The sequence below is a fragment of the Lemur catta genome, chromosome 19 (genome assembly GCF_020740605.2).
Source record: "Lemur catta isolate mLemCat1 chromosome 19, mLemCat1.pri, whole genome shotgun sequence".
NCBI classification, from domain to species: domain Eukaryota; kingdom Metazoa; phylum Chordata; class Mammalia; order Primates; family Lemuridae; genus Lemur; species Lemur catta.
In genome coordinates, this window is record NC_059146.1 from 28,117,923 (window position 1) to 28,143,063 (window position 25,141).

Here is a 25,141-nt window from a genome sequence, read left to right on the forward strand (position 1 = left end):
AGGAGGAGCCAGCTGGAGCGCAAAGGATGGGCGGGCCTTGGCCTTGTGGAGCCTGAGCTGCCTGCTGAGGGATGGCCCAGGGTGGGGAGCTGAGGGGGACACACCACCACCCACCGTCACAACAGCAGCAGCTACTGTTTGTTGACTTCACACTGCGTGCCAGGAACTTTTCAAGTGTTCCTTAATTTTCCTAACAATCCTTCATGGTCTAGGGGACCGCTGCCCAGTGCGAGAGCCTCGCCCCCTACCCCCCAGGGCTACAGCCGGGTGTGTCTGCCCCAAGGCCCGTGGCCTTTCCAGACCCCAGCAGGTACTGGAGAGGCCTGGAGTACGCTGGTGGAGCACCCACGCTGCGCCAGGCCCTTGTCCGAGCTTTCTGACTTGTACTCAGCCCTTGACTTCTCACAGCCACACAGTGAGGGAGAGACTGGCATTAGCCTGTTTTCTCAAATGCACAGAGTGAGGCACCGAGCCACCATGTCCAGGCTTCACGGCTGGTGACTGGGAGGGACAAGGTGGGCACCCCACCAGGCTGGCCCTGAACTGGTGAGTGACTTCCAGATGGAAGACAGCGCGGGGCACCAGCATCCCCCCATCACCTCCAGCCAGGCACACGGCTCCTTGGCTAGTCTCAAATTATGATCCGTTTATTCCACCCAGCGGCCACTGCTGGCATTGGCCTTCTCCTGCCTGCCTTCGCTGCCAGGCCCCAGCCCTCTTGCCAGCCTCCTCACTGGCCCCCCAGCCTCGGGTGTCTCCACCCCCCAGTTTGTTCTCCAGTAGGGTCTTTCTACAATACAAGTCTGATCTGTCTCTCGCATGCTGTAGCTGTGGCCCCCAGGGCCCTCAGGATGAAGTCTGTGCCTTCAGGCCTGGCCCTAAAAGGCAGAGCAGATATCTTAGGTCAAAGTCCCAGGAAGCAGACTCTGAGATGGAGATTCACAGGCAGGAAGTGTGCTGGGGTGCCCTGGGGAACCTGCCCCGGGAAGGAGTGAAGGAAGCAATCTGGGGAGGAATTGAGCTGCAGTGCAGTCATGACTGGGCCTCAGCCGTCCCGCAGGCAGCTCTGGAGCTGGGGTGGCCTTCAAAGACATCTTCCCTGGGTTAAGGGGGCCAGGACTTTATACCCCCCACTATCATGTCATTGGACATGGGATGCCCTCTGGGAGAGTCAGAGCCTTGGGCGAGGGGGCTCTCTTCCACCAGTGGAGCTGAGAGCTGTCAGCCACCAGTGCCCTGGGTAGCTGACAAGTGCCCCAGCCCTGAAGGAGGGTCCGGGTGGCCCCCACAGTGTCCACTACAGCAGTGCACTGGTCAGGAGCCAGGCAAAGCCAGCTCGGGTTCCCTGCCCTCCCACGTGATCCCTGGCTGGCCTCTTCTCTCTTGAACCTCAATTTCCCTTTTTGAAATGGGGCTGATACTACATCCTTCACAGAGTTTTGGGGAGATTAAATAAGAGAGCATTTGCAAAGAGCCTGGTCCATGCCTGGTATGTTGGTGGACACTACTCTGGTCACCTTTAGTGAGGCAGTATGTATAGGAGTGTGGTTAGAAGCATGGGCTTTGGACAGGCTGCCCTTGGTTCGAATTTGGACTTGCTGCTTAGTAGCTGTGTGACTTACAGGCAGTCGGCTACCCCCTCTGAGTCTCAGTGTCCCCTAATATGGTGAGTGATGACCCCTAACTTGGAGGGCTATCACAAGGGATAGATGAAATCAGCAGAGGACACAGGTATTGTCATGACCAAGACAATGCCCACCCACATCACCTGTGGCATCCTTACCCTGGGGGCGGGAACTTTGTCTGCTTGGCTCTGTGTCCCCGGCACAGGGCCTGGCACACAGCAGGTGCCTAATAAATTAGCACTGAATGGGTGACTGACTGATTCTGTTAAAGGGTCTTTAGAAATGCTGCCCCCATCCTCTCCAGATACACACACCCCAGCACAGTTTTTCTTTAGCCAAGCACACATTGCTGGATTTGGACTTTCTTGCTTAGATTTCCCGTCCAACCTTCTCTCCTGGGGTTGCAGCAAATCACTTACACTGGTATTTTCAAATGGCATGTAGTGTTTGTCTTTCAATTCTAAAATGTTTATTCATTGTGAGAAACACAGGTAGGTGCAGAGAAGAAAGATATTATTCCAGGATACCTTGTTTTATGTTTTTAAAAAAGACAATAAAAAAAGTAAAACAAAAATAAGTAAATAAAATTTTCACAAGCTATTTAAAAACAACCCCTTTATTTTCTCCATTTACGTATGTAACACACAGTGACAAAAAGTCAGATGATACAGGTGGTAGAAACACTGGCTGTGAATTCTGGTCACACCTCAGAGATGACCACCGGGATGAGGGCAGGACACATTCCTCCAACTCATTTTTTACGCATTCATTAATATATGCACATATTTAAATTTGTTAAGCATTTTATTTTACAAAAATGGTATCCTGCTGTACATACTCTTGTATAATTTGCTTTTTTTGCAGTTGTGTCTTTCTTCCTGTGTTAGTGCACATTGATCTGCCTCATTTTTTAAAAACAGCTACATTTTAGTCATTCACTTATACTATTTATTGAGCAGCTATTCTGTGCCTGCTCTGTTCCAGCCACTAGGAGGCAGCAGTGTGCAGAACAGACACCCCCCCACCCCATGCTGGCAACCTAGTGGGGGAAACGGACAGCAGATATATTAATACCGTGGCAGGCGCTGAGCATTGCTAATAGAAATAAAGCAAGGTAAGAGGATAAGAGCGCCTGGCATGCGGATGCTGTTTCAGACAAGGTGGTTGGGGAGCGTTTTAGAAGAGGCCTGAGTGGGGTGAAGAGGACAGCCCTGGGAAGACCCACTAGGAGGGCTTCACGAAGGCAGGGGTTTGTCTGCTTTCCTCACGTCTGTATCCCCAGTGCCTAGAACCATCTGACTGCCAGCAGGTGCTCAGTAAGTACTTGCTGAATGAACAGTGGATCTGGGGGAAGAGTGTTTTCCAGGTACAGGGCCTGCAGTGTAGAGCCTTCGGGGGGAAAGTGAACTTGCCCCATTTCCCCGAGGGGGAAACGAAGTGTGGCTGAGGGGAGGGAGGGAGGGAGAGTGGGGACAGTGAGGTCCGAGAGCAGGACCCAGATCGTCGGGCCTCACAGATGCTGCTAAGGAGTGTGGCTGTTATTTTTATTGTGTTGTGCAGCCGCTGGAAGGTTTTATGCAGGGAATGTGCTGTGATCTATTTTTTTTCCTCCTTTTTATTGAGGTGAAATTCATATAACATAAAATGAACCATTTTAAAGAGTGCAGTTCAGTGGCATTTAGTACATTCACAGTGTTGGGCAACCGCCGCTGCTATCTAGTTCCAAAACATTTTCATAACCCTGAAAGAAAACCCCATACCCATTAAGCAGTCGCTCCCCATTCCCTTCCACCCAGAACCCCTGGTAGCCACCAATCTTTTCGTCTCCATGGATTTACCTATATAGATATTTCATATAAATGGAATCATCCAACACATGCTCTTTGTGTCTGGCTATGTTCACTCGGCATGATGTTCTCGAAGGTCATCCATATTGTAGCATACACTGCATTCATTTTCATGGCCGAATGATATTCCATTGTATAGGTAGACCATCTGGATCTAATTTGTAAATCATTTAAAAATTGTCGGGCGCGGTGGCTCACGCCTGTAATCCTAGCACTCTGGGAAGCCGAGGCGGGCGGATTGTTTGAGCTCAGGAGTTCGAGACCACCCTGAGCAAGAGCGAGACCCCATCTCTACTAAAAATAGAAAGAAATTATATGGACAACTAAAAATATATCTAGAAAAAATTAGCCAGGCATGGTGGTGCATGCCTGTAGTCCCAGCTACTTGGGAGGCTGAGGCAGGAGGATTGCTTGAGCCCAGGAGTCTGAGGTTGCTGTGAGCTAGGCTGATGCCACAGCACTCTAGCCCGGGCAACAGAGTGAGACTCTGTCTCAAAAAAATAAATAAATAAATAAATAAATAAATAAATAAAATTATTACTCTGGCTGCTCTCTTGAGAAACACTGTAGTAGGGCAAGTGTAGAAACAGAATGGTCCATTTAGGAGGCTGCTGGAGGATGCAGACCAGAGGGGACGTCGGCTTGGGTTTGAGTGGTAGCTGTGTCAGGTGCTCTGCTGGACTGGAGGAAGGAATCGGGGTGACTGTGGGGTTTGGCCGGGCAGTGGGGGGAATGACGAGGCCCATTTCCACCGTGGGGAGGATATAGGAGAAGCAGTTTGGTGGGGCTGGGTAACCAGAGTTTTCTCTGCACATGGATCATTTGAGATGCCTGTTTGAAATTTAAGTGGAGACATAAGGATTCTATTGTGTGGTTGAAGCATGAATTATTTAAAGCATCGGTCCCCAACCTTTTTGGCACCAAGGACCGGTTTTATGGAGGACAAATTTTCCATGGGCTGGGGCGGGGGGATGGCGAGCGATGGGGAGCGGCTATAAATACAGTTGAAGCTTTACTCACTGGCCGAGGCTCACCTCCTGCTGTGTGGCCTGGTTTCTAACTGGCCATGGAGGGGTACCTCTATGTCCACGACCTGGGGGTTGGGGACTACAGATTTAAAGTGTCCCCTATTGATGGATGTTTGGTGGTTTCCAGTTTTTGCTAGCGTAGCCAATGTCACTGTAAACTTGTCCTGTGGTTTTGCAGTGTTCCTAAGGGGTAAATTCCAAGTAGAAGTGCTGGGTCAAAGGGCGTGAATTTTAAATACACACTGCCAAGTGGCTGTGCCGAAGGTTTCACCAATTTATGTTTCCACCAAAAGTGGGCGAGCATGTCACATTTCCCACACTCTGGCCAACGGTGGGTATTATCAATCTAAAAAAAATGAATCTTTGTCAATCTGAAAGGCCAAAAATCATATCTTGTTGTTTCAACCTAAGCAGAATGTTACGTGGCTGCATGCTAATCCCCGTGTGGATGTACCATAATTATTTAACCACTTTTTATAATTAGCTGTTTCCAAGTGTTTTTATTTGTTTGTGCTGTTATAAACAACCATTAACAAACATCTTCATGCACAGAAGCTTTGCCTGCTTTGCAGCTTATTGTCTTAGGACTGATTCTCTGAATAGAATGACGGGGTGAAAAAGGAAGACCCTTTTGATGACTTTTGCTATATTTTGTTAAATTGCTTTCCAGAAAGATGACACCAGTTTCTATACGGGCTCCTTCTCAGCATTGAGTGTATGATTGGCTTTTTGCTATTTAGACAACTCTCTGTCATTTTTTAATTTTTAATTTAATTTTATTTTTAAGAATCTCTTGTCATTTTATAGTAGCACATCATTTTGATTTTTCCTGCTTTGACTGACAGACCACAGTGGGGCTTATGTGTTCATGTGATAGATGGAGTCTGAGCCTAAGTTCTACTCAGAATGGGCCTGTTGGGGCCGTGGTCCCACCCCGTGTTTCCTAGTCCCTGGTCGTATAATCGGGACAGACATACATGGGAGCTGGTGGAATCCCACCCTGGCGCACTGACCCGTGGAGTCAGGGCCATTATGGTAGAAAGAGCCTCATGGAAGCCCCTAGAACTCTCTGTCTTTCCCAGGATAGTAATTCAAAAGCAATTCTACAACCTTTGGGGGAATTGTGGAGATTAGTGCCACCATGAACAGCTTGAAAGAGGCAGGGGTAGTGATCCCGTCCCCAATCAGCTGGCCTGTTTGGCCTGTGCAGGAGGCAGATGGATCTTGGAGAATGACTGTGGATTATTGTCAACGTAATCAGGTGGTGACTCCAATTGCAGTTGCTGTCCCAAATGAAGTATCTCTGCTGGAGCAAGTCAACGCAGCCCTTGGCAGCTGGTGTGAGCTACTGACCTGGCAAATGCTTTTTTTCTCATACCAATTCCCAAGGACCACCAGAAGCCAGGGGTCCACATCTTCAGTCTTGCTCCAGGTGACACGAGCTCTCCCACTTGCTGCCATAACATAGGCTGCAGAGAGCTTGGTTTCAACGGTCAACACAGCATCACACTGGTCCGATACATTGATGACGTGATGCCGATCAGGTCTGATGAGCGGGAGGTTGGTTAGTAAGTGCAGCTGGCAGGAAAACCTCTGCTGTTGTCAGTCTGTTGGGGTCCAGTCTGGGGGCAGAAACAGCACCAGTTGTTTGAATAGAATCGCACCAGTTATCTGAACAGAGAGAATTAAGTGTAAACAATTGTTAACGAAAGGGAAAGTTGTTACCCAGCTAAATAGAAGGGTAAAAAGAAAACTAAGGGGTCATGGAGGTAGCAACTGCAGGCAGCAGCTGCCACCCCCAGGGCTCAAGGGAGGAGGGGAAGAGGTTGAAAAGGTGGAAAACCTGGAAGCTCAGAGGAAGGGCCCCACAGCCGAGGCTCAGACCTCTGAGGAGGGAGGCCGTTTGGTTGATGCCAGTGACATTTGGTGGGCTTTTTGGATTTTGGTGGCAGCGTGTACTACATTGGAGTGTGCTACTTCAGTCCATTTACTTTCCAAACAACCAATATGCTTTTCATTTTAAGTGAGGAGCTGAGCGTGGAAGGCTGTGCAGCGAGCGCAGGGTAAGAGCAGGCTGCATGCACCCGGCACACCCGGGACGCTCAGCGTTGGTGAGAAATAGGGAAGCCGTGCAGCCTCGGGCAGGCGCTGACAGGGGACTCACAGCACAGACCCTCTGGGCTTTGGGGGCAAACGTGTGCCCTCTTCTGCAGTAACTCTTCTGCTTTTGAGATACGATTCCTGGCTCTTTCCTGGGCCCTGCTAGAGACCAAACACCTGCTCATGCCCATGAGTAACCAGAGGGCCTGAGCTCCCATCATGACCCGAGTGCTGCCGATTCTGCACCAGTCAGGTCCTGCTAGGAGACAAGCCACGAAGAGAATTGTTTCCTAAGTATAAAGTTGTTAACTGCATAACCGAGAGGGTAAAAGGAGAATCCCAAGTTAGAGATCAGCCAGCTTTTTCTTTAAAGGCCAGGGAGTAAATATTTTTGGCTTTCAGGCCATACGGTCACAATTCCCCAGCTCTTCTGCTGTAGGGAAAGCACCGTACAGAAACAAGTGGGCATGGCTGTGTTACAATAAAACTTTATTTACAAAAGCAGGCAGATGGGCTGGACATGGCCCGAGGGCCATAGCGTTCCCACCCTGGCTCTCAGGTGTCGGTGGAGGTAGCACGGCAGAAAGTGGCCTCATCCCCAGTTTCGAAGGAAGAAGGGGAAGAGCTGAAACTATTGGAAACTTAGAGGAAGGGCTCTGGGAGCCAAAACTCAGACCCTGTGGAGAGGTGCTGGTGGCTGGTGTTGGTTTGCCTGAGAGGGGCTGGGTGAGGCCAGTTCTGTAGGTGTTGGGAAGCTGGAACGGGAGTCATCTGTTGCTACAGAACCGCTGCTGCCAGGGGCTGCAGAAGTGGGGCTGGTGGCACAGTAGACAGGAGGGAGTGAGCCCTTCCTCCTCCCACCCGCAGCTCCCTCCAGTGCCCCCTGTTGGCAGGGCCGGGTGTAGAGGGCAAGCCGAGAGCTGAAGGAAAATCACAAGTGCTTTCATTGGCTTTGGGCATTTAGATGACCCTGTTTTTGTCATTTCTACAAGTGGCTCATTATTCATATTCTTCCATACTTCCTTCCAGAGATTAAACCACTGTCAGGGTCCCATGGGGGCGGGAGTGGGGTGTGTATGTCAGGGTGGGGAAGACTTCTCTAAGAAATAGATAATTTTTCTGCAAAATGAAGGGTAAGGAGGTGGAGAGGGATTCTGCAGACTCTGAGATCCCAAATCACCCAGACTCAGAAAAAGAAAAATTTTAAATTTATAATAATTAAAAAGGAAAAAAAATAAAAATAAAAAATAAAGTCTCTGAGAGGAGCCTAGAAGGCTTGCAGTGTTTAAGGCTTCTGTCCTGTCTTCAGAATGAAACCCAAATCTGTCCACCTCTCTCCACTACCACAGCCGCCACGTACTTCTGCCTCCAGCGACTCCACGGGCATCTTCATTAGGCCCCCTGGTCCCCATGTCCACCCTTGCACCTGTGGTCTGTTCTCACGTGACCGTGGCAGCCAAATCACGTCACCCCCCCTGCTTGTACCTTCAAATGCTGTGTCTTCCATTGCCTCTGGTCCCCACTGGGCTCTGGTCCCTGCCCTGGGGCACTTCCTGCCCCTCCCATTCTGCTCCAGCCTCCTGGACACTGCAAGTCACTTCCCTCCTCAGGGGCTGAACCTGCTGGTCCCTCAGCCTGGAACCTGAAGCCTTCACCCCAGCTCTTCTCCTGCCTCGACCCATACTTCCTTCATGTTCCCACTCAGAGAAGAGCTCCCCACAGCGGGGAGTGTATCCGAGGCAGTGTCTTCCACAGTCTTCATCTTGTTGCCTGCTTTATTTGTCATCATAGCCCTGTCACCACATGCCATCGTGTGTTTTATTCACTATTGTGTTCCCAAAGCTTGGCCAGTGGAGGGTGCTTGGCAAATATTTGTCAAGCAGGTGAATAAATGAACAAATGAACAAATGGAAAGGGCAGAGTGGTGGCCACGTGGGGTTAGTGGGCAAGACGGCGGGGGGGGAGGGGGGGGCGACAGGTGAGGTTGTTGGAGCCAGATGGGGCAGGGCCTCCTTGGGCCAGGTGTGGGGCAGGGCCTCCTGGGGCCAGGTGAGGAGTTTGGATGACAGTTTAAGAACAAGGAGAATCATTACAGAGTGTAAGCAGGGGAGTGGTGTGACCACATTGTAGTGCATTAGGATCCCTTGGGCTGCGGACTGAGTGGCCTGGGAGGGAGAGACCCCCTTTCCAGGCAGAGGGGTGGCCTGGGGAGGGGCAGGCAGTGGAGGCAGAGAGGAGCATCTCAATTCCAGAAGTGTTTGGGGGGCAGAATGGAGGGGCTGGAGGGTGGATGCAGTGAGGGCTGAGGGGGAGGGGCGTGGGCAGGACCCCCAGGCTTCTGCCTGGGATGGTGTTGGGGAAACGGCGAGGGCAGAGGGCAGAGGCTGAGCCTGCTGCACGCTCATCAGAGGTTCAAGGACTGGCTCACTCCTCTGGTCAGTCAGTGCTCGTTTCCTAAATCCCTGGGACCCAGGGAGGAGTCACACACCTAGACCTGACCTCGGGTGCTCCCTGCTGTGGGGAGACAGAGGCAGCAGACAGATAAAGCCAATCGGTCCTGAATCCCCTGGTCAGCTAGAGCAAGGTACTTACTGTCTGTGCCTCTGTTTCTTCGCATGTAGAATGGTGGGAATGGGGCCCTCTGCATGAGGTTGCTCTGGGGAAAACTCTGGAACAGCGGCCACACGGGGTAAGAGCTGTGCGTGTGGGAGTGTCTGACTTGTGTGAGGTTCCGCTGCAGGGCCGGAGAAGAGGTCTCTGCATCTGGGAGGGCCCCAGAGGAAGCGGTGACATTCCCGGGCTTTCAGCAGAGGACGGGATGTGAGATGCAGCAGATCCTGCTCTGAGCCGGCCTCTGAGCAGTGCCAGAGACACAGGATGTGTCCAGCTGGCCCAGCCTTTGAGAAACCAACAGATATTTTCCTAGTTGAGCTATGTGTTGAAATCAAGTGGTGTCCAGGGCGGGAGGGGCCCGTGGAAGGTGTCCCAGAGGAGGGAAGGCGTGAGGGTGTGCTGGGGGGATGCGTGGGTTCCAGCTCTGCGGGACACTGGGAGCGCTTCGGGCAAAGGAAGTGGCATGCTCAAAGGTCGGTGGCCAGAAAGAAGCTGGCATGAGAGAGAGAGGGGTGGCAAGCGGCCCAGGAGCTCGGTGGGGAAGCCGTCGGCAGTCTTGGATGCCATTCATAGAGGCTGGACTTGGTCAACCTGAGCAGTATTTGCTGGAAATCTACTCTGGGCACGCTCTGGGGTGCCCACTAAACCAGACAGGCGAGGCGCTTGGGATGCAGTAGGGAGGACAGCCCGTTACTGTGCAAAAAAGCAAGATTGCCTCCAGTTGTGCTAAGGAGGATATAAAGCAGGGTAATGAGGAATGTGAGAGAGAGGAGAGGACCCTGGGCTGGAGTGAGGTGGGATCTGGAGGCTGCTTTGGGGAGGGCTGAAGGGGGAGGTGTGATCAAGGCCTGGAATGGTGAGAGAGCTGGGGGAAGAGCATGTGCAAAGGTCCTGAGGTGGGGTGTGAGCCTGCTGTACTGAAGAGCAGGAAGCAGGCCACCGTAGCTAGAGCAGAGGGGCAGGGGGAAGGGCGTGAGGGGAGGCCAGCGAGGCAGGTGGGCTTCTCTTTACTGGGGCCTCCTGGCTGTGAAAGGGTTTGTCTCAGGTGCTGTGGGCAGCCATGACGGGTTTTAAACAGGGGACTATCCTTCTGGCTTATATGTGGGGAATGGATTGGGGATTATGAGTGGCAGCAGGGGCCAGTAAGGAGGCAAATGAGGCTGTCAGGAGAGAGATGCTGGTGGCCTGGGGCCAGGTGGTGGGGTGGGGAGAAAGGGACAGACCCAAGGAGTGTTTTGGGAACAGCTGCTGCCCTGGCTACTGGAGAAACAGGCAGCAGGGCCTGGCCCAGGTTTCTGGGCAGAGGCTCAGCCCCAGGAGTGGGTGAGGAGACTACTGAGCCAGCAGGGGAAGGTGCAGAGAGGGGCAGGGGGCCCTGCAGGCCTCCAGGAGAGAGTGGGGTCCTGAGCACCTTGCCCAGGGACCACTAGGGGCCCCCTGAGCCCATCTGAAAGGCCACTGCTTCCTTCTCTCAGAAACGGGGACTTGGCCACTGTGGAGGGCCTTGCCAGGGTAGACCTCCATGGGTGCATGCAGTCATAGGGGTCCTGCATTAGCTGTGATTATTCCACGGCAACTCACATACTAGTCATAAAAGTGGCAAGTGTGCAAAAAGGGGGATTAAAAACTCCTAACTCTCACACCCAAGAATTCCCAAAGATATTCTAAGCATCTAGCCATGTTTAGGCCCCAGCCACGCATTGTCACCTCTGGGTCATGCTTTGGGGCTGTGCCGTCTCTCTCTGCTCCTAAACAGGGCCCGGTGCCGTCTCTCACTCACCCTGCGTTGGTTGTTTGACCTGTGCCGTCGTCTCTCTCCACTCTTGGTTCGTCTGCTAGGTCTATCCCCTCCTTTTCCTTGACATTGAGGAGGTATCTTTGGGATCTGCCTCTTCTCTCCCTGACCCTTGATTTCATTTTGGGCCCATCTGTTCTCCCTTTGACCCTGGGTTTTATGTTTAGCCTGTGCCACCTCTCTCTACCTCGTGGTTACCTTTTGGGCCGTGTCACCTTTTGCTGACCTTGGGTTGTGTTAGGGTCCTGTACCGTCTGTTCCTGACTCTGGGGTAAGTTTTGTGCCCTCTCTCCGGACTGTGGATCGGGTTAGGGCCTGGGCTGTCTCTCCACTGGTGGGGACATACTCTGACCTGCACCCTCTCTCTCCATCCCAGGTCATTTCTGGGGCCTGTGTCCTCTCTCCCTGCCCTGTGTTCTGTCCGGGCCTGTGTTACCTCACGTGCTCTCAGTCTCAGTTCTCTTATTTCAGCCCCAGGGGGAGGTCTCTGCTTGAATTTGGGTTTAGGGGCCCTTCTGCCTCCAGGCCCTGGTGCTGGGGCCCAGCTGAGGCCTGAGGGATGGAGTCCGCGTGCCCAGGAAGGGACAGAGACGCGAAAGCTCCTGTCCCCTGGGATGGGGGCCCAAAAGGCCCAGAGACGCGAAAGCTCCTGTCCAAGGTCACCCAACACGCTGGGGCACCCTGCCCCACCTGCTCTGTCATGTATGTGTGCGTGTGAGTGCCACGTGTGCGTGCTGGTGTGTGCTGTGTGCCTCTGGGGAATGGCCCCCCACCCCGTGTGTCTCTGCTGTCGGCCTGCGTTAGCCGCGTCACTGGGTCTTGGCACGGGTGCGTGTGGCGTGTTGAGACCCATCAGCGATGCTGCAGATGTGAGGGCACAGCGCTCACGTGTGCATGCGTGTGTCTGCGTGTGCACGCAGGAGGGTGTGTGAAATGCCAGGTGTTTTCCCAGCCTTGTGTCCAGCCCTCAGCTAAAGGCTGGCTAATGTCCCCTTGGGCCAGAGTGAAGTGGCCCTTTTGGATCAGGGATTTTGGGGGCGTCAGCATGCAGCCTCACCAAGGTCATTACGTTACCTCAGTTGTGCTGGGCCCTGGCTCTGTGTCTCGGGGGCACTTTCGTGCACACATGTAGGTCCCCAGGAGAGTTGCCGTCACATCCCTGCCTTGTGGTCCCCAGCTCCTGCCTTTACTCACCAGCGCTTTGCCTCTCTGAGACTTAGTTTCCCCATCTGTCAAATGGGGCCAGGAGTGGCCCCCAGGGGCTGTTGGGAGGAGTATACAAGATAATCTATGTAAAGTGCTATCTAGTGTGGAGCCTGGCACACAGTTGACACTTAATAAGTGTCACCTATTTGCCATTAAGACAGAAAAGGTGAAACAAGCCCCAAAGAGGGTCCTGGAGTGGGTTGGTATCTAAGTGTCTGGACTCTTGTGTCAAGCCGTCTGCCCGACGCCCAGGGGGGTGGGGAGTGGGGGTGGGTGGCGGAGTTTTGCAAAGCAGGCCTTCGGGAGGCCTCCGCAGGGGAGGGGGCGGGAGGGCATGGAGGGCTGGGTAGGAAGGAGGCCAGAGGAGACTCTTAACAGTGGCTGTGAGGTGATGAGGGTCTGGTTTCAGGCCGAGGTGGGCTCCTGGCCCCCTGTGTTGTCTACCTCTGTCTTCTTCCCTCGCTCTCAGTCGCGGGCGCTCAGGGCAATTCTCTTTAACCGCCCCTGTCTGTCCTCCCTCTGCCCGCTCCGCCCCGCCCTGCTTCCCTCCAGCAGAAGGCAGACCTGGCTGTGGCTGCGTTCACCATCACAGCGGAGCGGGAGAAGGTCATCGACTTTTCCAAACCCTTCATGACCCTGGGGATCAGCATCCTCTACCGGGTGCACATGGTATGTTCCCCTGGAGACCGCGGGCTGCTTCCTGGCAGAGAGCTAGGGCTGGGGGCTGCAAGAGGGAGCCGATGCCCACTGGACCTCGGCTAGGCCCTTGGCTCCTGGGTCTCCGGCGGCAGCAGGGGCTGGGCACGTGGCTTGGGTCAGGGGTGGCTCTGGGTCTCACTCCGACTCCCCCCAGGGCCGCAAGCCTGGCTACTTCTCCTTCCTGGACCCCTTCTCCCCTGCTGTGTGGCTCTTTATGCTTCTCGCCTACCTGGCTGTCAGCTGCGTCCTGTTTCTGGCCGCCAGGTGAGTCCACTGCCTGCTGCCTGGGGAGGAGGGCCAGGAGGAGCCGGGGCCTGTGGCCAACCTGTACGTTCTGTCTCCTGTGTGGACCATCTTTGGCCTCCACTGTGGAGGCTTGGATCCCCTGCACCCCCCTTTCTCCCTTTTTTGCCGTGTCTGGGTCTCATTCTTTCCCCTTGTGGCTGTGTGTTGGGCTGTCCCCTTCCTGTCCTTTCTGTCTCTCTTCTCTTTTGCCTCCACTGTCTTCTCTATGTCTGTGTGTGTATGTGTGTGTGTGTGTGTTTCTCTTTCTACCTCTTTTCTGTGTGTATCTCTGTCTCTTTTTCCCATCTCTTCCCCTTCTCTTGTGATCACAGATGCTCTATCTCCTTCTGTTTCTTTCCTTTTCTTCCCCACCTCGGCCCCTTCCGCCCTCCCCACATCTCTCCACAGGCTGAGTCCCTACGAATGGTATAACCCGCACCCGTGCCTGCGGGCGCGCCCCCACATCCTGGAGAATCAGTACACGCTGGGCAACAGCCTCTGGTTTCCTGTGGGGGGCTTCATGCAGCAGGGCTCGGAGATCATGCCCCGGGCGCTGTCCACGCGCTGTGTCAGCGGAGTCTGGTGAGAAGCTTTCTATCTGCCCCTGCGGGGCTGGGGAGGGGCCCGGTGAAGCTGGACAGGGTTGGAGGGCCGTGGGCGGATTCCCCATTCCCCACCAGGAGCTGTGAGACAGAGCATGGGGTGGGGAGGGCAGAGCCCCAGCCCCGCCACTCACTGGCTCTGTGACCTTGGCTGGGCCACATCCCCGCTCCATGCCTCAGTCTCCTTAAAGATGCCCACGTCTCAGGGTTGTATGGATTCCGTGAGGCTGTTATGGAAAAGCGCTCTGTGAGCGGGACAGCCTTGTGCTGGCACCAGGGGCACGGTCCTAACAGGATTGATGTTGCTGTCGCTGTCTTGGACATTGCCCTGGTTGTCTCTGAGCCGGGGCAGCCTTCTGTGTCCAGATGCTCCCTCAAAGCCCCACAGGCACCCAGTGTCTTGGGCAGAACTTCTTTGCTCCTGACACAAGCCCCAAGGAACCATGCAGCAGAGAGCAGACACAAGTTGCCCATGGTTTTAAGAAAAATTAGGAATTAGATGCCAACACTTTGGGCAAATGTTCTCTCACAAATCCAGATTCCTTGCTCTCCTTGATAATCTGGGAGATCTGGCAGTGCTCGGCTGGCATTCCTGCCAGGTGTCAAGGTCTGCTCCCACCTGCCTCTGTCCCCATCCCCGCTGCCTGCTTCAGCCGCCTGCTGGCCTGGCCTCCTTAAGCACCTGCGTTTGCGACCCTGGTCTTTCATTTATTTATTTATTTTTATTTATTTATTTATTTTGAGATGGAGTCGCGCTCTGTTGCCCGGGCTAGAGTGCCGTGTCGTCAGCCTAGCTCACAGCAACCTCAAACTCCTGGGCTCAAGCAATCCTCCTGCCTCAGCCTCCCGAGTAGCTGGGGCTACAGGCATGCACCACCATGCCTGGCTTATTTTTTTTTTCTATATATATTTTTAGCTGTCCAGATCATTTCTTTCTATTTTTAGTAGAGACGGGGTCTCACTCTTGCTCAGGCTCGTCTTGAACTCCTGACCTCGAGTGATCCTCCCATCTCGGCCTTCCAGAGTGTTAGGATTACAGGCCTGAGCCACCATGCCTGGCCTGACCCTGGTCTTTTAAACAGCAGCTGGGCTTGGTTGCAGTTCCTACAACTCTTCTCACCTCCTTTTCCTCATGAGGAGAGTGCTTAGAACAAGGAATATTCTCCCTCTCTTATGGATGAGAAGACCAAGACCCAGGGAGAGGGAGTGGCTGCTGGAGGCAGGGCCAGGCCAGAACCCGGCTCTCTGCCCCTCAGCACTGCCTGGGCCTCGGGAGCTCCCCAGGGCAATCCAGGCATCTGGCCTCCTTGAGGAACGCATCTTCCTCACCTCCGCCCCGTCAGCGTTCAGGCGTCCACAGTCATCCCACAGATGGCTTTGAGCCCTTCCAGGTACCAGGCGCTTGGGTGAAGAATCACTCCTGTCTCTGCCCTCAAAAGAAGCTGAGAATACACAAGTAAACAGACAAATAGACACTGGGCATCATATTTTATTCAAAGAGTATGTGGCAAAGATACTGGCTCATTTGGAACTTGATCAGTTCAAGACTAACTTTGATGGGTGGCAGGTTTTTCCCTCTCCCAGCTAAGCAGAACTAACTGACCTATGGCAACCGTTTGCCATCCACTTGGTCCACTGGCTTAAAGCCAGCAGTGGAACATCTTCAGATCTCTCTTTCTAACTCTGATTTCCTTCTTCCACTCATAAGGACGCTTGTGATTCCTTTAGGCTGCCTGGATAATCCAGGGTCCTCTCTGCATCTTAAGATCCTTAACTTAATCACACCTGCAAAGTCCCTTTTACCTTGTAAAGTCACATGTTCATATATCATAGCGATTAAGATGGAGACATCTTTGGTGGTGGTTGTGGGAGGGGGCTCATTCTGCCAACCATGCACCCCAGGTGAGGTGTCTTAATATTGTCACTATAAGACCAGGCCCAGTGGCTCACGCCTGTAATCCCAGAGCTTTGGGAGGCTGAGGTGGGAGGATCGCTTGAGGCCAGGAGTTTGAGACCAACCTGGGCAGCATAGCAAGACCTTGTTTTAAAAAAATTTTTAAAAATTAGCTGGGCATGGTGGCACATCCCTGTAGTCCCAGCTACTCAGGACACTGAGGCTGGAGGAACATTTGAGCCCAGGAGTTCAAAGTTATGGTGAACTATGATGACGCCACTGCACTCCAGCCTGGGTGACAAAGTGAGACTCTGTCTTTAAAACAAAAAAAAATTGTCAACATAATGGTGTAGCAGATGCACATAAAATGTGCTACTGAGGGACCAAACCAGTGACAGAGAACAGTAGAGAATGGGGGTGGTCAAAGAAGGCTCCCTGAGGAGGTGACTCTGGGCTGAGTCCTAAAGGCAAAAACGGAGTCCTCCGTGTCAAGGAGAGGGAGGAGCATTCCAGACAGGCGGGAAAGGGCCAGATGTGTGAGGAAGGGGCTGAGAGGGGCCTGAGAAGACCAGCTGTGACAAATCTGGCTGAGTCCCACGTCAGGGGTAGGGGGACCCGTGGCCTCCTCTCTGCCAGCCATCCTTTCTGCTCCCCAGCGAGGGCTCTTCCTGAGTGAGGATCATGCTCTCTAGCCAGCTGTCGCCTGGGAAGGCTCCGCTCATGTCCCCTCCCTCACTGGAGTCTTTGACCCTGGGGCCCACTCTCTTCTGCGCCCCGTGTCCTCCCACACATTTGGTCACTCAGCACATGTTTGTTCATCTCTGGATGTGACCCAGCATGATGATTCAGCAGGCCAGGTCCCCACCCTCGAGGGACTCACATTCCAGATGGAGGTGGGGGTCTGGGGGGCTTGGCTGGTGCAGTAGTCTGGCCGGAACCTGCCTCATCTCTGCATCTAGTCAGCCAGAGCCTCCCGCAGCCGCACCCCAGGGCTTGTCATCCAGGACAGCTCTGCCTCAGAAGTCACCGTTTCCAAGGTTTCACTCTGACCATGGGCCCTGTCTCTTCCGACTCCCCTTCATCACTCTATGCAGCGAGTCCTCTGACCCCCATCTTCTCCTTCTCTGAGCCCTGCCTGCTTTCACGTCGTCCATCTCCAGGGGGTTCCCAGGTCTTCTCTTCAGCCTTGTCCTTGACTCTTCCCCGGGTCATGTTTTCCTCATGCCCTCATGGCAAGAAAACCCCAAAACCTCGGATCTAGCCAGCAGCTTGGCTTCACTCCCTCCCCACAACCCCAGCTCACATGCGACCCTGCTATGCATACGTCCAATCTGTGTCTTATCTGCAGGCAGCGTGCGCCGTGTCACCACTCTCCTTCTAGAAACAATCTCCTTGCTTCTAGGCTCTGTGTCCTTCTGGTTTCCTCCTACCTCTCTGTTCCTGCTTCATCTGCTGTGGGTTCGCTCTGCCCTTGCCACCCTCGTGTGGTGCTTCTCACCCTCACCAGCGGATTTTCAGTGCTCACAGACCCAATGCCCTCTTGTTATAATAAATATTTTTTAATACCTCCTTTCCCACCCCGAGCTGAAATTCAAGGGTAAGATGCCTACCTACACACATAATTTTTAAAAATCAATATCACACGCAATTGTAATACGAAGTAGACAAAGAAGGGAAGCAATTTCTAATAAAATAATATGATGGCAATACATAAATGCTTGGGCGTGGCTACACAGATGATGGAATGTGACAGTCAGGCAGCACCTACTTAGAATGGATAAGCTTGGAATGATGAGAAGGGAGATCACTTAATAGAATTTTGTCAACACTTGATATTTGACACTTTGAAATAGTTAGCACATGAGTGTGTTTGCGCAGACACGAGTCACTGTGAACGAGACGATTTACTAATGCAGCTGGGGCAGGTGTCTTGACTGGGTGACGCAGATATGAGTGGAGTTGCTGTCAGAGATGTGATTTCCCAAAATGGTGAACAGTTCTCAGAGCCAAATTCCAAACAAAACAACATCCAGTGGTTCCTCGATTTAAACAACAGGTGCATTTCTGGAGATTTCAGTTTATATTCCAATCATGCAAAAAATACTTTGTTTTTTATGAACCAAGGAGTTAGGCTCAGATAAGCATGTACTGGATTTTCGCTGTTGTTCAGACTGGGTCTCACAGTCTTGGGCACCTGCCCCATGCATGGAAGCCACTCTGACCACCAGCTTACCCCACACCTTACCAAACACCTCCCACGGGAGACCACTGCCCTGCACACTCCATCCGGCCCGTCTCGCCCACTGTTAGGCTCACCTTGCTGTCTGTACACTGACACTTCCAAAGTCCTCATCTCCAGACCTCTCCATGTACCCAGCCAGCTGGGGCTGCTGCTCTTGGGTGCCCGACAGGCATTCCCAAACTCACCTTGTGCAAAACAGAGCTCATGTCTTTACTCCCAAATCTGACTCCCCATCTGTGTTCCCCCTGCTCTCAGGGAGTGGCCCCATCACCAGCACCAGTCACCCACACTGTATTCTCAGGGGCTAGGGGGGTGCCCAGGGCATACCAGGCACTGAATAATTTTGTTTTGAGTCAATGACAACATTGATCCATGGGGTGGGTTTGGAGAGACTTGGTTTCTGGAGAGGTTGCATCAGACGCTGTTGGGGTTTTGGTTTTATTTTGCAGGAGGCTGTATCATTCATCCCTCTATCAAGCCCCCAGTCCACCCCTCACCCCAGTGCCTAGCACAATGCTTCTCACGTGTGCTCAGCGGAAGACAGCTGCTGTTTTCATTATCATCTGCTGGGGATATAGACGTGGGGTTTCTGGGAGGCCCTCCCAGCATCTCCTCTGCCTTCAGGTCCCACAGATCTGTGTGATCTGCAGGGAGCCTGTCCACTCTTACTTGCCCAGAGGGAGGACAGAGAGAGCCAGGACAAGGCAAGTGGCTGCCCTGGGGTCCCACAGCCAGGCTGGTGGGTGCCTCTTCTCTCCAGTCAGTCTCATGTCACCAACACAATGAGGGTGAACACTTCCATAACACCTGCTGTGTGCCAGATTAACTCACTTACCCATTACAAACCCTGTGAGGAAGGGCCTACAATTGTACTTACTTGACAGGTGAGGAAATTGAAGCACAAGTCCAAGGTCACACAGCTAGGCAGTGATGGAGCCAGGATTGGGGGCTTTTCCAGAGATCTTTCTATTATTGATTTCTAATTTAGTTCCATTGTGGTCAGAGAACATTCTCTGTAGGACTTTAATCCTTTTAAATTTATTGAGGCTTGCTTTATGGCTCAGAATATGGGCTATCCTGGTAAATGTTCTCTGTTTTCTTGCATTAAATATATATTCAGTTGTTGGTGGGTGCAGTGTTCTGAAGTGTCAATTAGAGCCAACAGGTTGATAGCGTTACTCAAGTCTTCTATATTCTTACTGATTTTCTGTCTGCTTGTCCTATCAATTATTGAGAGGGGAGTTTTGAAATCTCAGCCTGTAATTGTAGAGAAATTGTGTCTATTTCTCTTTCAGTTCTATCAGTTTTTGCTTCATGAATTTGAAGCTCTGTAATTAGGTGCATAAATGTTTAAAATTGTTAATGTCCTCTTGATGAATTGACATATAATGTCATTCCTGGTAATATTTCTTGTTCTGAAGTTAACTTTATTTGATATTAATATAGGCAATCCAGCTTTCTCATACTTAGGTGTTTTTACATTTTATTTCTTACAAACAGCATATAATTAGGCCTTGAAGCAGAGGTTGGCAACTTTTCTCTATTGTGCCAGATAGTAAATATTTTAAAAATGTTTTATTGGTATTAATAGTTGTACATATTTGGGGGATACGTGTGATATTTTGATACCTATATACAATGGGTAATGATCAGGGTAATTGGAATATCCATCACCTCAAACATGTATCTTTTCTTTGTGTTGAGAACATTACAATTTTTCTCTTCTAAGTAAATATTTTTTAATGTCACTCCAAAATTCATAGTAAATATTTTTGACTTTGATGGCCATATGGTCTTTGTGACAGCTACTCAACTCTGCCATTGTAGTATGAAAGCAGCTGCAGATATAATATGTAAATGAATTAGTATAGCTATGTTCCCATAAAACTTTATTTATGGATGCTAACATTGAAATTTGAATTTCATATAAGCCATGTGTCATGAAATATTCTTCTTCTTTTGATGTCTTTTTAACCATTTAAAAATGTGAAAACCATTCTTAGCCTGTAGGCTGTATAAAAATAGACAGCAGGCTGGATTTGGCTTGCGGACCGTAGTTTGGCAACCCCGACATAGACCATTTACCTTTAGTGTAATTATTGACGTGGTTGGGCTCCAGTCTGCCATCCTGCTATTTGTCCCATCTGTTCTTTATTCCTTTTTCCCTCTTTTCCTACCACCTTTTGGGTTTATTGGGATTTTTAGGATTCTGTTTATCTCTACGATTGACTTTTTAACTATACTTCTTTGTTTTTCTTAGTTGTTGCTCTTGGTTTACAATATGCATCTTTAATGTATTACAAAATACTTCCAAGTAACATTATATTAATACCACTTCACATAAGATGTAAAACCCTGACAATAGTATACATTCATCTCACCCTCCCCTCCTTTGAGCTATTATTATACATAGTATGTCTACATATCTTGTGAACCCCACAGTGTATTAGACATGTGTGTGTGTGTGTGTGTGTGTGTGTGTGTGTGTGTGTGTGTGCTTTAAATAGTAAATGTCTTGTAACAAAATTTTTAAATAAGGAATATGTCTTTTATATTTAACCATATACCTACCATTTCTGGTGTTTTTCATTCCTTCTTGTATATCAACATGTCCATCTAGTATTATTTTCCTTTTACTTGAAGAACTTCCTTTAACAGTTCTCAAAGTGCAGGTCTTCTGGCAGTTAATTCTTCCAGCTTGTGCTTGTATGAAAGATGTGTCAGTGTGTCTTCTTTGATGGATATTTTTGCTGGATATGGAATTCTGATTGACAGTTTTGTTTTTATTTTTCTTTAGTGCTTGTCCTTGGGCTTGTACACTGACAAGAAGTCTCCTGTCACTGTTATCTTTGCTTCTCTCTATATAATAAGTTTTTCCCTGTTCTAGCTGCTTTTTAAGATTTTTCTCTTTATCACTGGTTTTCAGCAAAGGATTATAATATGCCTTGGTATGTTTATAAACATGTGTTTCTCTTTCTTGGGGTTTATTGAGCTTCTTGGATCTGCAAGTTTACAGTTTTCATCAAATTTGAAAAATGAGGCTGGGCACGGTGGCTCACGCCTGTAATCCTAGCACTCTGGGAGGCTGAGGCAGGAAGATCACTCAAGGTCAGGAGTTCAAGACCAGCCTGAGCAAGAGTGAGACCCCATCTCTACAAAAAATAGAAAAATTAGCCAGGTGTGGTAGCGTGCACCTGTAGTCCCAACCTCTAGGGAGGCTGAGGCAGGAGGATCGCTTGAGCCCAGGAGTTTGAGGTTACAGTGAGCTATAATGATGCCACTATACTCTAGACTGGATGACAGAGCAGGATCCTGTCTCAAACAAACAAACAAACAAACAAAAAGAATTCCCTGATCTTTTCTGCTACAGGGTCTAATCCACATAAGCCCTTCCAGTAAAATTTTCCTTTCAGATGTTTGTATATCATTCTCTAGAAGTTCCATTCACTTCTTTTTTATATCTTCCATTTTTCTCATTCGCTCATGTTTTTCTTTACATCCTTGAGACTTCTGAATATATTTACAATAGCTGTTTTAATGTCCTTGTCTGCTAGTGCCTTCATCTCCGTCAATTCTGAGTCTGTTTCAATTGAGTGATTTTTTCTCTCGGTTATGGGTCATATTTTGCTTTACCCTTTGCGTATCTGGTCATTTTTTTTTATTAGATGATAGACATTGTGAATTTTTTATTATTTACATTGTTGAACGTGTTTCCTTAAAGAGTCTTAGACTTTTTTAGTCAGGCAGTTAAGTTGTGAATTATTCTGATCCTTCCAGGCCTGTTTTTAAGCTCTTCTAGAGCAGATCTAGCATTTCCTTTGTTCTAGGGCCAACTTAACCCTATTTCTAATATGTTGCACTTTTAGGTTTCTACTTAATGTCTCATGTATTCAGTAAGATCTCTCAACTTTGACTGGAGGGAGCTCAAAAGATTCCCAGCCCTGTGTGAACCCTAAGAAGTGTTTTCTCCTTGAAAGTTTTTCTTGTCTGGCCCCATGGAGTCTCACCCCCTGCATGCACAGATTGATATTCAGCCAAAGACTTCAGGGCACCCAGATTTCTGAACCTCCTCCCTGTGCAGCCCCTCCTCTCAGGCACTCTTTCCCACAAATTCCAGCCATCTGGGCCTCCCTGATCGCCGATCTCTTTCTGCAACTCTGCAGGATTGCTGGGCTGTCTGGGATTCCCTTCCTGGTGCCTCAGTCTATAAATTAAATCCAGCCAGAGGGCCAGGACAATGATAAGACTCACTTTGTTTCTCTTCTCAGGGATCACAGTCCTGTGATACCTGTTGCCCTATGTCTTTAAATAGTTTCCTATATTCTGTCCAGTTTTCTAGCTGTTTACAGTAGGTGGGTATTTCCAGACCATCTTACTCTCTTATACCTGGAAGTGGAAGTCTCCAATGCAATATTTAAACCCAGGGAGTCCGGCTCCAGAGTCCACACTCCTAGCCTCTCCACTAGTTAGCAGTCACTGAGCCTTCTGGATGCGGGGGTCACTTGCAGGGGGACCACCAATGGGGTACATGGCCATGGGGCAGGACAGCAGGGGTGGCTCCAGCCTGCAGCTCACCCCTCCCACCCCTCAGGTGGGCCTTCACCTTGATCATCATCTCCTCCTACACGGCCAACCTGGCCGCCTTCCTCACCGTGCAGCGCATGGAGGTGCCCGTGGAGTCGGCCGATGACCTGGCGGATCAGACCAACATTGAGTACGGCACCATCCACGCTGGCTCCACCATGACCTTCTTCCAGGTGGGGCCACGCAGAACCTCCTGGGCTTGGTGTTGAGATCCCTGCTATGCCCAGCAGCTCAGGGTGGGGCTGGGCAGAGCCTCCTGGGTCCAGGGGACTGACTATCAGTGACAGTCTGGGAGACTGGGGAGCAGAAAACGCACTTGCAGGGGAACTGGACTTTCACCGGGAAATGGGGGCAAAGAGGCAGATATGGGATCTAATGTCGAATCAGAGCCATCCAGGCCACGTGGGTTCGAGGAGACTTCTGGAAGGGTCGGGCCCAGGAAAATGGGTAGCAGAGAGAAGGGAAGGTTCTTCAAGGTGAAAGGCACTTGATCCTTTATCTTTTGGGGTGGTGGGAAGGAAACGAAAGGAAAGCAAGCCTGGTGAGGAGGTTCAGGGCAGAGACTGCAGAGGCCTCGACGGCCAGGACAGGGCACTTAGACTGGAACCCGTATGTGGGGAGCATTTAGAGCTGGAAGTTCCCTCTGTAGCTGGTTTGGGGGTGGATCGTGTTCTGAAGGAGGCCAGAGATGGGCAGGGCCTGCTGGCTGAAGGGTTAAGGATTGGGGGGAGGGAAACTCCCAGGGCTCCCAGGTGGGTGGTGGGTACCACCCAGGTGAGAAACTGGAGGAGCAGATTTGGGCAGGGCTGTGGGACCTCTAGGAAGGATAGTGGCTTCCTTGCCGGACTGGTGGCTGTGGGGATGACTTGGACCTGGCCGTGGCCAGTTTGTCTGTCTTGTCTCCTCCTGTCTTTAGCTCTTTCTGTCTTCCTCTCATCTCCTCGCTCTCTCGGATTGAGGGACTTCTTGGAGGATAGGGGACAAGGCTCGGGGAAAAGAAGGGGGTGGGAAGGCCTCATCTTTCCCTTGTGTTCCCTGTGCCCAGAATTCTCGGTACCAGACATACCAGCGTATGTGGAACTACATGCAGTCGAAGCAGCCCAGTGTGTTCGTCAAGAGCACGGAAGAGGGTATTGCCCGCGTCCTCAACTCCCGCTACGCCTTTCTGTTGGAGTCTACCATGAACGAGTACCACCGGCGCCTCAACTGCAACCTCACGCAGATCGGGGGCCTCCTCGACACCAAGGGCTACGGCATCGGCATGCCGCTGGGTATGGCAGCAGCGGGGGTGGCCTATGGCGGGCCCTGGACATCCCAAACCAAGATGTGCAAGCAGGCCCAGGGCCGGGCCAGGCCCTCCCTGAGGCAGGCTGGGTGTGTTTTGTGTGGCTTCCTGGCTGTGTGGCCTTGGGCAGGTGACACCACCATCCTGAACCTCTCTGTACTGTCAACCTGCAAACCTGGGCCTAGGAACAATGAGTTCTAGCCCTGCAGGGATACTGGGAGAATCCAGCAAGGCTCTGGGCAATTCAGGACGCGTGGGCCATGAGGTGGCCGCCTTCCCTGCCATTGGCCGGAGGGCCTCTCGAGGGCGAGGAGCTGGTTTTATTTGTGTCATATTCTCTGCACCAGACCCATAGCCTGGCTCAGAGCAGGTGCTGAGAAGATGTTTGTGGGATGGATGGGTGGCTGGCTGGCTGGAAGGATATGCCAGGGAGACTTGGGGGTGCCTATTTACACTTCAGGACGTACTTTCCCAGGGCTCAGTGCTGGAAACCCACCATTAATTTGTCACCAAATTTTGGCATTTTGGCTTTTAAAATCATCAATATGCTGATGATGCCTGTTATCAGTTATCTATTACTGCACAGAAAATCTTAGCAGCTTTGTATGAGTGAGGGCTGTGCCAGGGAAGCAGTGTAGCCTGGTACTTTGGGGACAGGCTGTGGAGTTGCACTAACCTGGATCCAAATCCCAGTTCCCTCCCTGACTCAGTGCACGACCTTACATGAGAGTATCACTTTCCTCACTCAGAAGTGCTTATCTCGAATGGCAATAACTGCTTCACAGGACCACTGGGGGATTGAATAAGCTCAGGGTCTGGCACACAGTAGAGGTGGTAAGATTATGAATATTAATCACCTCCACTTGCCGTATTCCTGGTTCCTGGCATGTGGTAGATGCTCAAGTACCTTAGTGACTGAAGAAGTAAGTATAGAATAGGGTGTGAGGGGCGTGGGGGCCTAGGATGGTCTGAGGGTGGGAGGAGAGAGGTGGCCCAGAGGAAACGGTGGCTGGGGGTCCACACTCGGTGGGCCTGTCTGACGCCCTGCCGTGTGCCAGACCCTGCACTGGCTGCTGGGATTCCATGGTGGGGCAGCTGCCAAGTCCCCACCCACCTGCTTTCTGCCAGGGGTGGCAGACGACAAGCAGGTCATAAACACGTAGCTACATAACATGATGTCAGGCGGTGACAGCTGCTCTGAAGTAACTTAAGGGGAAGAGACATTTTAAATAGAGAAGACCCCTGAGGAGCCAGTATGTGGGCAGAGACCTGAGTGGAGTGGGGTAAGGAACATTTCCAGGCAGAGGCAAGGGTGCTAAGGTGGGACTGAGCTTGG

The 25,141-nt window shown here is 51.3% G+C and overlaps 1 protein-coding gene across 3 annotated transcripts in view; it reads left to right on the forward strand.

Annotated features, from left to right (window-relative positions):
• The window catches only part of GRIK5 (glutamate ionotropic receptor kainate type subunit 5), a 53,862-nt gene that overhangs the window by 24,448 nt on the left and 4,273 nt on the right, over positions 1–25,141 (forward strand). The window contains exons 13-18 of one of the 3 annotated variants that reach the window (XM_045531597.1): positions 12,767–12,883; positions 13,068–13,177; positions 13,607–13,780; positions 18,386–18,640; positions 22,528–22,693; positions 23,566–23,791. In XM_045531597.1, the coding sequence (XP_045387553.1) occupies positions 12,767–12,883; positions 13,068–13,177; positions 13,607–13,780; positions 18,386–18,640; positions 22,528–22,693; positions 23,566–23,791 (1,048 nt within the window). The remainder of the gene's footprint in view (positions 1–12,766; positions 12,884–13,067; positions 13,178–13,606; positions 13,781–18,385; positions 18,641–22,527; positions 22,694–23,565; positions 23,792–25,141) is intronic. The other 2 variants (XM_045531596.1, XM_045531594.1) reach the window with 2 other exon arrangements.